The 12030-nt window shown below is 52.3% G+C and overlaps 2 protein-coding genes across 2 annotated transcripts; one reads left to right on the top strand and one right to left on the bottom strand.

Annotated features, from left to right (window-relative positions):
- Window positions 1-1460: 1460 nt before the first annotated feature.
- Window positions 1461-3610, top strand: UHO2_04334 (uncharacterized protein; the record flags this gene model as incomplete). Its single annotated transcript, XM_041556007.1, has 2 exons — window positions 1461-3550; window positions 3586-3610. The coding sequence occupies 2 exons, from the start codon at window positions 1461-1463 to the stop codon at window positions 3608-3610; spliced, it is 2115 nt and encodes a 704-aa protein (XP_041411941.1).
- A 30-nt stretch (window positions 3611-3640) lies between these two features.
- UHO2_04333 (related to URB1 - nucleolar protein required for the normal accumulation of 25S and 5.8S rRNAs) lies at window positions 3641-10892 on the bottom strand (the record flags this gene model as incomplete). The annotated part of the gene is made up of 2 exons (XM_041556006.1): window positions 3641-7410; window positions 7757-10892. 2 exons carry the CDS (start codon window positions 10890-10892, stop codon window positions 3641-3643), a joined length of 6906 nt encoding a protein of 2301 aa, XP_041411940.1.
- Window positions 10893-12030: the final 1138 nt, after the last annotated feature.

Here is a 12030-nt window from a genome sequence, read left to right as displayed (position 1 = left end):
CTCACCTAGCTGACAGTGAAGGGAGGAACACCACAAGTCTGCGCAAAAGCGAGACTAGTCTTGCCGGAGGATGAGAAGGAGGTCGAGCAACCTTTCCGTAGGCGAACCCGACCTCTCTTCTTCAGGCACCATCGGCAAGGGCTGGAATATACTTCCCTCTATCCTCCTTGTCGGGTTCTTCTCTTTCTCCTCACCCAATCTCACCTTTTCATCTCATCTCACTGCACTCCACATCTCCCCATTAACCTGTCGGTCGATGTGTCCAGAGCAAGAAAGCCGAATGATCGAAGGGGGGCAAGAGTTTCAGTCGACCACCGAGCTGGGAAGCTTCATACCTCGAAGTTGCAAAAATCTCCCATCGCGTTTTGGCAGCTGTTGAAATGTGCATGTTTCGCTTGCAATACAGCGCGTTTTTTACACCGCGCCAAGGACTGTGAACAAAAGGGTTTCTGTTTGCCAGCGCGACGTGTTCGTCCCCCTCTTCACCAGGGTCCTTTATAGCGCCACCTTGTGTAGTGGCTGCGAGGACATGTATGACTGCTTGCTCGGATCCAAGTCTCTTGCGGACTCGGATGGATGCAAGAGCTTCTGCCGAGAATGACCTTTTCGGCTGCGTGGTGCCGTTCTGTCCGTCGCTATGCGTGTCGTGAAGGTGGTTCCTGACTGTGCTGGAAGCTTCCCTTTCCTTTGTCGCCAAGTTCAGGCCAAGGCGCATGCTGCTGTTGTTACAACATGTTACGCCCGCGCTTGTACCACTGTCTGATACCAAGTGTCAACGGCCAGCGATGCAAGTTGACGCTTTCGACGAACCACACCTAACACAATGGAGCTGAAAACGTTCCTGAAATTCTCCAAAGCCAAGCGAAGCTAGCAGCAACCAAGAACAAAATCCTCCTCATGGTGGAATGCTTGGACCTCTTCTCTACCTCGTGATAACGACCGCACGGTTGCACCTTCTGCAATGCAAATCTGACCTTGCACAACCGAGCTTTTCTTGGCTGGCTGTTGTGCTGCGACAGATTGTTCGATCGTCGAGGTGCAGCCGAAGCATCTGTTGGCAATGTGAAGAGTAGGTCGAAGTGGTACATTCCATGTTCCGGACCATCAAAGCGCCAAGCATTTGCTTCCATGCCGTTGAGTTGCAGCTAGTTCGGCCACCATCTGCCGAAGCCAGTAGATCGCCGATGGCAACACATGGCAACACAACTGGCGATATTTCTAATCTTGATAGAGAAAAAGGTTGAAAAGATGTTGTCTAGACAGGATCTGACACATGGGATTTCGGCGACTCCCACACATGCAGGGCCTTATTTGATTGACGTTTCTTTGTGCATACATCTTCTTCCTCTCCACCGACATCTGACCATCCTACTAGCTAGCTACCTCCCTCGCTTGCTCCATTCTCATTACCAACACCATAGAATTATCAGTTTCCTTATCCTGCCCAGCCACCCGCAACAATGCGACGTAAAATAGCTAAACCCCTCCTCCTTACCGCCAGCTTCACCCTCCTCCTAACCTTCGTCTTCTATCTTGCTCACGACACCGTTCTCTCCAACTCCCGCATCATTGGCTGGCAAGCATATACATCTATCGATCTCCGCAAATCCTCCTCCCCCTCTACCTCCTCCTCTCCTCAGTCCTCAGTCACCTCGACTTCGCCCGCCTCAGAGCAATACGACGACATCTTCCCACTCGACTTCTACGCGCCTCTCCTCCCCAACCCTTCCCCGCTTACCGAGATCACAGTCCACTCTTGTCTTCCCATCGCATCATGCTCCCCTAAGACTACACCTGCGGAAGATGCACTGCTAGGGAAGTGGGTGAAGGTGGATCGAAGTTTGAGTCCAACTGGACAGTACGGTGCCAGTGCGGGGGGTATGTTGGGGAATTTATTTGGGAGTATTGAACAACGGTACATCTTTTATAGAAGATCTAGACGGCGAGACGTGCAGAATGTAGTGGAACTCAAATTGGTCGAGGAGGGAGAAACACCTCCGACACCAGGCGGCGATGAAGGGTGGCATCGCATCAAAAAGGGTCTGCGTTCGAAGACGGTGAGGTTAATAAGTGGTGAAAAAGCTCTACATCTCTACTATCGTACCGTTTCTCCCGCGCAGAGGCAGGCACAGAGCTCGGGACTGTGGAAGAGGAAGGCAGCAGAGGCAATTACAGAGCTGGATCTGGTATACGGAGATAACCCACTCTGGCCAGGGTTCGAGTCAGCGGGGTTAGTGAGCCAGGAACATAGCTCCATAGGTGCTACTCAAGTCAGCCTCTCCTTTCGTCGGAACCCGATGAGGAAGCCACCCCTATCACCGTTGAAGTTCAAGCAAGATGGGTCATTTAAAATCCTCCAACTGGCGGATTTACACTTTTCCGTCAATCCAGAACCATGCAGAGATTATAACCCGAAAGATCCTCGGTGGGCAACTCGCGGATGTTTGTCAAAGAACGATACGTTTTCTCTCATCGACAATTGGCTCGATACGGAGAAACCCGACTTGGTGGTGCTTACAGGAGATCAGCTTAATGGTCAAGGAACTTCATGGGACCCTCGTTCGGTGCTATCCCTCTACACCGCACCACTTATTGCGCGCAAGATCCCATACGCGGTCATTCTTGGCAACCACGACAGCGAATCTGGACCGCTGACACGTGGGGAACAGATGCAGATCATCTCCCAAATGCCGTACTCCTATAGCCAAGTTGGGCCGGCCATGGTCACAGGGGAGGGCAATTATCTGCTCAAAATAGAGAGCGGGAGGGAAGATAGAACCCACGTAGCAAGTCTATGGTTCATGGATACAGGTGCACGGGCAGAGAGGGACAAATGGAAGCCATGGACAAAGCCAGGTTATGGTTATGTGCATAAAGATCAAATCGAGTGGTTCGAAAAGCATTACACCGATATCAAACAAGTTTTGCTACCTTATAAGCCGGATGGGGCGAAGGATCTTCCACAACAGAACTGGAAGCGAGCGAGACGTGCATCAGCACGACAACTATCCGATGCAACCGGAGATAGCTCGAGGAGGGATGTTACATGGGACGCAGCAGCAGACCAAAATCAAGCGCTCGCCAGACCACCATCAATCGTATTCATGCACATCCCCATCCCCGAAGCATTCAATCCCGTCGATACCTCCCCTTCACCACTCTCTGTTTCAAACCCAACCAACACCTCCATCTCCCGCACAACAATGGCAGTAGGAGATAGGAAAGAAACAGCAACCTTCGAAGGAGCTCAATCTCAACCTGGTATATTTGACCTTTTTACCCAACTAAACACTCATGCACTCCCCGACGTAGGAGGGGCCGGAAACATTGCAGGGGTGAAGTTAGTTGTTCATGGTCATATGCATCTGAATTCGGACTGTAGAAGGGTGAATAATGTTTGGATTTGTTTTGGTGGCGGTTCGTCACTTGCTGGATACGGGAATGCCAAGGTGGAGCGGAGGGCTAGGGTGATTGTGTTAGAAGAATGGGGGAGGAGGATTAGAACGTATCATAGGATCAGTTCGAAGGATGCAGGCGAGGCGGGCAAGAGGTTTGATGACTTTGTTTTGCCTTTTTCTTGGCTAGACACGCACACACGCATGAAAGGTGAACAAGAAAGAAACTTTTGATTACGATTTGCTTAGCCCGAGGCGGAAAAGAGATTAGATATGGCAAGAGAAGACGCCTTGACATCAACCAATCTGCACAGCGCTGTGGATCGACGGAGGAGTTTTGCCAATGCACTGTCAGTGTCTGCTGAACCTGATGCAGCGGCTAGGTTGAGGATAGATTGTTGGATTCTGACCGCGCTGTGTTGCATCTGTTCTGCCTTGTTGTGATGTTCGGTGAGATCCAGGACTTTTTTGAGGATCTCGTTGATGTCGCCCCGATGAATGGTCATGGCTGGGTCATCGGCGAAGAGCATCATCTTATCCAGTACAACTGTGGCTGCGTTCGTGATCGTGCGTGTCAACTCTGCAGAGACAGAAGGCAGCCTGGGAGAAGCTGTGTTGGTGACGCAATTGTGCAAGGCATAAATGGTCGTTTGTAGGAGTGTAGTAAGGGTACTTAGCCAAGCTCCTTCTGTGGCTCGATGTAGACGGTCAAGGTCAACGCTGCGGACTAATTGAGCGAGCAGAAGGATCCATAAGCTGCGGAGTGTAGCTACTGGTGAGCGTGTCTCAGCTTCCGCACCCTTCTGTTCACTTTGCCCTTTCGCAAACCGACCGTCTTCAGCAATGGCCATCACCCCTTCCTTCACAACTTGCTGCCAAACCCACGTCAACAATCCTCTCCTGGTCACCAATTCGATCGCCACATCTCCATTCCGCATCAACCAAGCAGTCGTATCCTCAATCAAAGCCCGCATAGCTGCTTCCTCGACCGCCCGCCAAGCGCTGATCCCTGCTGCTCCGACATCACATGCATCGTATAGCGACGCTAACAACTCCCACGTGCGTCTGCGTTTGAAGATCTTCCAATCGTTCCTACCTCCCGATCGTGCCACATCGCGGAGGAAACGAAGCATCCACATTCGTTCCTGCTTGTACTTGTCCGATGCAGCGTAGAGCAAGTTGTAGAGCAGTGGCACATCGCCGACATCAAGCTCGGGTCGTTGGAGCAAGAAGTGAGAGATGACGGGATAGATGAATGATCCTGGTGTCGCGACCGAGCGTAAGGCATGAGCGATGAAGAGTGTGGTGGTGGTTGGCAGGAAGGGTGAAGATGAAGGCGTGTTCGAGTCTTCCAAGGTCGCAGCAGAATCAAGAGCGTCGCGGAAGAGATCGAGGACCATGATGAGGTGGTCTTTCTCTTGGAAGTCTGCTTCTCGAACTGCCAGATAGAGGTTCGAGATGAGGGTGAGACACGCACTTCGCATGTCGGGGCAGCGCGACGACAGTCCACAAACAACCAAACCGGGCACGTTAGTTGAAAACACGCTTAGCCACTGCAACCCAGTGAGCTTAATTCCTGGCGCGGTGACACCAGCAAGGAGTGAAGAGAGGAAGACAGGGTCGTATCGCTGAGCTGCATCGGTGTGACGGCCGTATACTTGGCCTGGCAACACATTGTCCTCATCTGCGCTTTCGTAGCCTGATGCGATGGTGTTGCGCGAAGGCAGCGATCGAGGGTACTCGGTGCAAGTTGCGAAGACGGTGTTAGCATCAAGCGACTGCAGCGCCTCGAGCGTGTTCTCTTGCTCTGCACCGCCCGTGCTGTCACCTTGCTGCGACGACGGCAACGTCCACTCCTGCACAAGGGATGCGAAGGAGTGTCCGCACTCTTCCTCGAACTTCCTGAACAACGACAGGAGCATTCGATCGTTCTTTGCAAGGCTGGCGTCGTAGAACGACATCAATTTTGTCAGCAATGGAGCTCGCAGCAAAGACTTGGCGTCACGACTGGCGACGGTGTAGACCAGCTCAACCATGAGCTGCTTGAGCTCCTCCGACTTAGTACGCTTCTCCTCTTCGCTGAGCGAATCTAGATCTTGCTCCTCGTCCGCATCCTCATCCGCATGCAGGGGTCGCTGAATCGTAGCATTGCCTCGCATGACGGTATTAAAGTCAGCGTGGGCAGAAATGGCTCCGAGGTAGCGAGAAAGATGGCTCGCTGCCAGATCGGCATGACTGCAAAGTGCGAGAAGAAGCTGCATCTGGTCGAGAGCTCGAAGTCGATTCTTGATGGCTGCCTGAATGACAGGGTCGACGAGCGACTTCTTCAGCTGCACCTTGAGCTTCGCGTTCTCGCTGACACGCTCAACAAGCGAAGTAAAGATCGAGATCGTCTGCACCAGCTCGATCGAATCATTGCTATCCTCCGCAAATCGACGAACGAGCCATAGCAACGCGCAATCGAATGTCGCTTGGAGGATCTCGGATAAGCGAGGCAGTTCGGGCACCTCTTCGACCAATCCAAGCAAAGTCTGCAACAGCGAGGCTCGGAAAGCCTCCTTATGCGATCCTCCGAGCGCCTTTTTCACGAACTTCAGAAGACTACCGGCGACCTGCGACTGTGTCTCGGTCCAGCCGAACTTGGACGCACATCGCAGCGCCATCACCAGGTACGCTGCGTGCTGCATGCTCCCATTCCAGCTCTCCGGCGTCTTGAGGATAGCAAAGACTCCAAGTCTAACAATGAGTTCGAGGTGGGACTCTTTCCAAACTTGGCCAGCCAGCTGGGGCGATCCTGCCTCCAGCAAAGCGGAGAGGAGCGTGAGGTACGTGCAAGGCAGTGCTTGAACAGGACGATGTTCCTGAGGTGCAGCCAAGACGGAAAGCATCGACTCGGAGACGGACAGTGCAAGTGCAGGATCTGCGTGCATAGCTGCTACCAATGCGCCGTCTTTGGCCTGAGCAGTGGCTCTTGCATAAACGATTTTGCTTAGGTGAAGCTTGGCGAACTTGCTATGAAGCTCCGTGTTGGCACGATGCGGGGCTTGTTGCAGGACGGACTGAATAATTGCGCAAAGCATATCTTCGCAACAGTGGCCATCTGGCGTTTTGCAGCTTTTTGGGAATCCTTTGCGTGCGACTGCATCGAGAACGCTGTCTAGCTGCGATGCCATGATGTTCCAGACCTGGGAAGACGAGCCATGAGCGGCGAGAAGGATGTAAAGAAGCTCTGTGGATAAAAGATACGGCTTGCTACTTTGCAATCGGCTCTTGATAGTGCTGGCGCATCTTTCGATCACCTTGACGGCGTCCTGTTCGTTCATGAAAGGTACTAGCTTGGCCATGCACATGAAATAATCGTAGCCCGCCATATTCTCGATCTTCTGTAAGACTGTTGCTGCCATCTTCACGTGGTCCTTTCGCCGAGGATCCAAGTGTCGAAAGGCAAGGTCGCTTACCTGGAGCATGATCGGGTTCGAGCTCTTAGACCAATGCCGACCCTCGGTCATAGTCGATACGGCCTCGACGAAGAGAAAATGCTTGATGTCGTCGTAAGAGAGAGATCCTGAGACATCAGCAAGCGCGATGTACGGGTCCAAATGCTCTGAAAGACTTTTTATGGTACTTATCCTGGAGCGTGAGAAGGCCTTCCAGAGAGCGATACGGACCTGATCTTTAGCTTTCCAAGGCACTATTGTGGTTTCGGCAGGCGCGTGAAGTGACTGTGACGTCGTAATGAAGTCGCTTTGGGTAGAGGCAACGAATCTTGCTCCATGCGGAAAGTGGAAGATCGGAATACTGCCGTAAGCAAGCTCCTTTGACCCCGGAAACACAGCGGCCGCGATGTTCTCTTCACGAGGCTCGAGCTCCTCGAGAATCTGCGACACGCACGAATAGCCATTCGAGTGCAGTTTCCGCACCGTCATGTACACCTCGCGGACCTCGGAAGGGCGAAGAGTTTCATCAGAATCGAGAGCTCGCAAACGCTCCTTGAGGTCAGCGGGGGTTGTGCAATCTGTCGGGAGCAAGAACATTGTGTGTAATACAAGGAAGGATCAGAGGTTAGCGCATTTTCATGTGAAATACTTCAAGTCGACAAGGTTTGAGCCTCGTGTCGAATGGTCAGGACGCCACAACTTCGGTGATACAAAAGAAGGACGACTTCAGAATTATCGGCAAGCCATCGCTCCAGCAATCAAGCTGGAGAATGTACCTTTGGTGTAGCGGTTCTGATAATTGGGAGATTCTAATCATCCCATTCGACACGAGAACCTTTATCTGCGTCCTTGAGAGAGGACAGAGTAGAAGAAGTCAGACCAAAAAAGAGTACTCACCACTGAACGAGGTCGAGTCGCTTCGACTCGAAGAATGTGACACTTTCTGTTCTTCGTCGATACGCACGTTAGGGTACCTGAAACCTAACATCTTGTTGTCTAACAGCGAGAGGAGACGTTTATAATATTTGCTGTTTTGTTTGTCGAAACAGCAATTGTCCATGTCCCACACAAGTTGGTCGAACACCCTGGTCTGGCAAGAGTAAGCACAGAGCGTCGGTAGTAAGCGGACGAAGAATGCCAGCAGTGCGTCCACTGTAACTGTCTGGGTCGGGAATAAACCTTTTTCTAAACGAACGGTGAATTGCTCGACCAAAGCCATGAGCCACGGCGAGGCCATCAGGTTGGCAGAGGCAAGCTCGTCATCAGACACGCCGTCAGAGCCGTCATAATGCGTGAATTTGCCGTGTTTCTGCAGGTATTGACGTGCGCTCTCGATGTAGCGATACGGTGTCTTGATGCACCGGAGCATGCACTCGTCCAGAAATGTAATGACTGCCTGCTGTTCGTCGGAAAGCCGCTGACTTGCAATGGAGCTGTTTGCATCCTCTCCAGGGACAACCATCCGGGTGTCTGCTTGCGGAAGGCTGGCAAGCCACGCCTCGATCTCAGCGGGATGATGCTCAAAGAGCGCAGAGGGCGCGAGGAGCGAGTGAAGAAGGTCCGAACATGCTTGCTTAACTTGTTGCAGAGGTGTCAAGATGAAGAGGGAGAGGAGCATGCCGAGGTAGCTGAGGTTGTTGCCAGAGCCGCTCGGTTTGGCAGTCCAGTCGAAGGAGGTGGCCCGCGCAGAGTGCGACAGGATGCGCAAGGTGTGCACCTGGCAAAGTGCTTCTAAGTTGATCTCGCCGTTGTCTTCGCCTTCATTCTCACCGTCGCTGTCATCCTCACTCTGAGCAGCGGTGTCATTGGTCATGTCTGCACCCCGGCCTTGTTCGTGACTTGCAGAGGGACGCGAAGACTGATTGAATGCATTGGTAAGCAGCTTACCGGCGTTGAAGCGCACGTCGAACGCTGAACTGGGCACTGCCTGATAGTACAGGGAGAGAAGGCGAAGTGCGACTTCAGTCGATAGCATGTCCTTCTTCTCCACAACGTCGTCATTTGCACCGTTAGTGGCATCGTCTTCCGTGTCTATCGCAGTCGAGTTGCAATTCGCATTGGAACGAGACGTGGCAACTTGCAAGATCTGAATAACGATCGAGATATCAGGAATGCGGCGTCGTGCTTCCATCTCGAGCGCATCTAGACGTTTACGCCAAGGTCCATTTTCGTCTTCATCGAGCTCTGTGATGGCGTCGAGGCAGACATTGCGGAAGCGGACCATGCGATCCAGACAACGGCACAGAAGTGCACACGTCGAGTAACGCACCAGACGATCGGAACTGTTGAGACCTTGACTGAAAAGGAAGCGGTGCAGCGGGCCGGGAAAAATGTTGGCAAGGATGCTCGACATCGGAGGTGGCTCCGAGGCGAACATGCGATGGGCTTGTGGTGTCAGCGCACCAGCTGACGCATCGTCGGCATTCTCGAGGTGTTCGACTTTGGCGTTGCGGAAGGAAGGAAGCTCGAGCCCGACTACTCGACCGAAGAAGGCAACATTGCATAGCCAACGAGAGCTTGGCCTTGGATCGACGCTTAGACCTGCACAGGAGCTTTCGAGATAAGGACCAACAAGCTCGGGGCAAGCAGTGAGGATGCTGAGGGCCAACTCTTGCTGTCGGAGATCTTCGGCGACACCAAGCTGACGCAGGACACCCGACAAAACCTTGTTGTAGATCGAGCCGCCAGCAATGCTGCTCTGCTTACCCTTCTGTACGGAAGTGGGTTCTGGAGAGAAGTCGAGACGATCAACGCCGTCGATGAGTGCGTCACTCTGAGTTGCATTCGCGGTATGGGCGCCATCTCCCTTGCTCGAGGCTTTGCGTGGGAACCAGCCACGATCTGGGTAACAGATACCGAAGCCTGGGTTCGTGCAGATGCTGAGGAGAAAGTGGTGAGCAAGCTCGGCTACCGAAGGATTCTCGACTGCGTCGGAGTCAGCGTGGATGAGGACGTGCTCCTGTTCGCGTGCATAGAGCTGGACGACACAGCCACATGCCCACTCATTCCAAAACTCGACTTTCTTGCTGCGTGGGATCCTTTGGTCCTTGACAAGGTCTTCGTGAAGGTGGAGCAGGACGGTCTGGACGACATCGGGCGGATCCTGAGGCAGACCTTTGAGAATGCCTGGCAAGAAGTCACGTCCAAGATCGAGGAGTCGGAGCTTGAGTGTATGCGAGTAGCTCTGCTGCAAGAAGGAAAGAAGGAAGAGGATGTAGAGAGTGCGAATATCGGGTCGTCGAAGCGACACATCTTGAGCAGCCTGCGCCTTTTTGGATGTCTTGGATTTGCGGTTGACTCTCCTGCGCATGTTGAAGAGGTGAGGCAAGACCCCCATGGACCAGTTGAAAGAGTCAAAGAGCTTGGAAGCATAGCGACCCTTGGCGAATGTGGTGATCTCGCGAAGAAGGACAAGTGAAGCGAGAGGGACCACATCTGAGATCTTCGAGGTACGAGGGTTGCGCTGCTTGGTTGCAAACTTGGCGCCACCGAGGTTGGAGATGTAGTCGTGCAGCATTGCCAGCCATGGCTCATTAGAATTCAGAATACGCTCGACAATGTTGGAGCCTAGCGGATGTGTAGGATAGTGAATGGAAAGAAGAGCCAGCGATTGGGCTAAACAGAAGATGGGCAGATGCAACAATGTTGAAAGGTCCTGACGATCAGCGAGCTCCCAAGTAGAGAAGATGGAAGCAGCTGCTGAGGACGGTGAGCCATAATTAGATGCTTGCGTCTCGCATAGCAGGCAGTAGTCCTTAACCAGCTGAATGCGCTTGTCGCTCGCAGGGATGGTGGAACGTTGTGTGTTTTCGACGAAAGAGAGACTGGTTTGGTTGCGGAGGCGGGAAAGGAGAAGACGCAAGAGATCGGCAGAGGGTGTTTTGAGTACTTGGTGGAGCTCAGCACCATCTGTGAATGGAACAAAGTCCTTGTTGGGCATCGACGCTGCGGCTACAGCCTCAGCCTGATCGTTGGCGACATGCTCATCCTCTGAAGCGTCGGAGGAGTGATGAGCCGAGGAGGCTGCATCTGAGCCTGCGCGTTTGCGATTGTGGGTCATGGCGATAGTCCACGATCTCGATGCTCAAGCAGTCTCTGTATTAGGAGAGAAAGCCCGTATGTTCGAAGCGGGAGGGCTGGTGATGTAAAGATGAGAGGAAAGGTTGGGCGCAGAAGTGGGATTCTTGAATGAGATCCTTTCGAGAGTCAAAAAAACGAAAATATACAGCTCGCGCGTAAACTGTCGGTTGAGGAAAACGTAACAGAGTAGGAATTCCGGCCAATGAAATTTTTTGCAATGGTTGCGCTCATGCACAAGTGGCAAAAGACTTGAAGACCTCCGGATTCAAACTTGTACTTAGAACATCATAATAGCAGCAATCTTGAACACCTCAACTGATTAAGAGTCTGAAGCTCAGCAGCTTCTAGCACTCTGCAGCCAGCAACTGAATGCAATCAGCATGCCACCAAGGGTAGACAGCATAGCCCTGCTCGAATGCACCATGCAGATGATCAGGGAAACTCATGCCAATTGGAATGAAGACCAAATCTTGGAGCATGCCTTCTCCATAATGAACCTTCAACCTAATACCAGCCAAGCAGAAAAGATCCCCAAGTCAGTACTCAGCATCATCTCGCAAATTGTCAAGCTCAATGAGAACAACTGGGCCATCTGGGAGCCCATTGTCAGGGGTCTCGCGCCTGAAACCCAGGTTGGTCTGTCGAGGTACTTGGTGACTATCAAACTGTGTGACAGCTATTGTCTCAGTATCAGTCTCAACGAGTTAGTTGCTCAGCAACTATCAAGTTGTGTGATGACAGCAGGTGGCATTCATTGTATATACTATCATAGGTTTCAGCTGACCTCTGTGGACACTCCATTCAGGGGTAGCTTGGCACAATCAATATCAATGCATAGGTTATGATGACACCAAGGTCTGGTGTGAGTGTTGATGATGATGAGGTTGATGGTGTCAGTGATAAGGTTGGTGAGTGTTGATGGTAATGAGGTTGGTGGTGTGGGTGATAAGGTTGGTGGCATCAACACGAGTGTCCAGTGTGTTGACTTGATGCTTGAAGTGATCCCTGGACTGCAGTGGACTACTGCCTTCAGTTCTATCTATATCTGGACTGCTGGTTTGCTATGAACTGCCTTCAGACATCAGGTAGTGGTGATACAACACATGCACTACAATGAG

The sequence above is a fragment of the Ustilago hordei genome (assembly GCF_900519145.1).
Source record: "Ustilago hordei strain Uho2 genome assembly, contig: UHO2_contig_08, whole genome shotgun sequence".
Classification (NCBI taxonomy): domain Eukaryota; kingdom Fungi; phylum Basidiomycota; class Ustilaginomycetes; order Ustilaginales; family Ustilaginaceae; genus Ustilago; species Ustilago hordei.
This window is presented reverse-complemented; position numbering and strand designations above follow the sequence as displayed.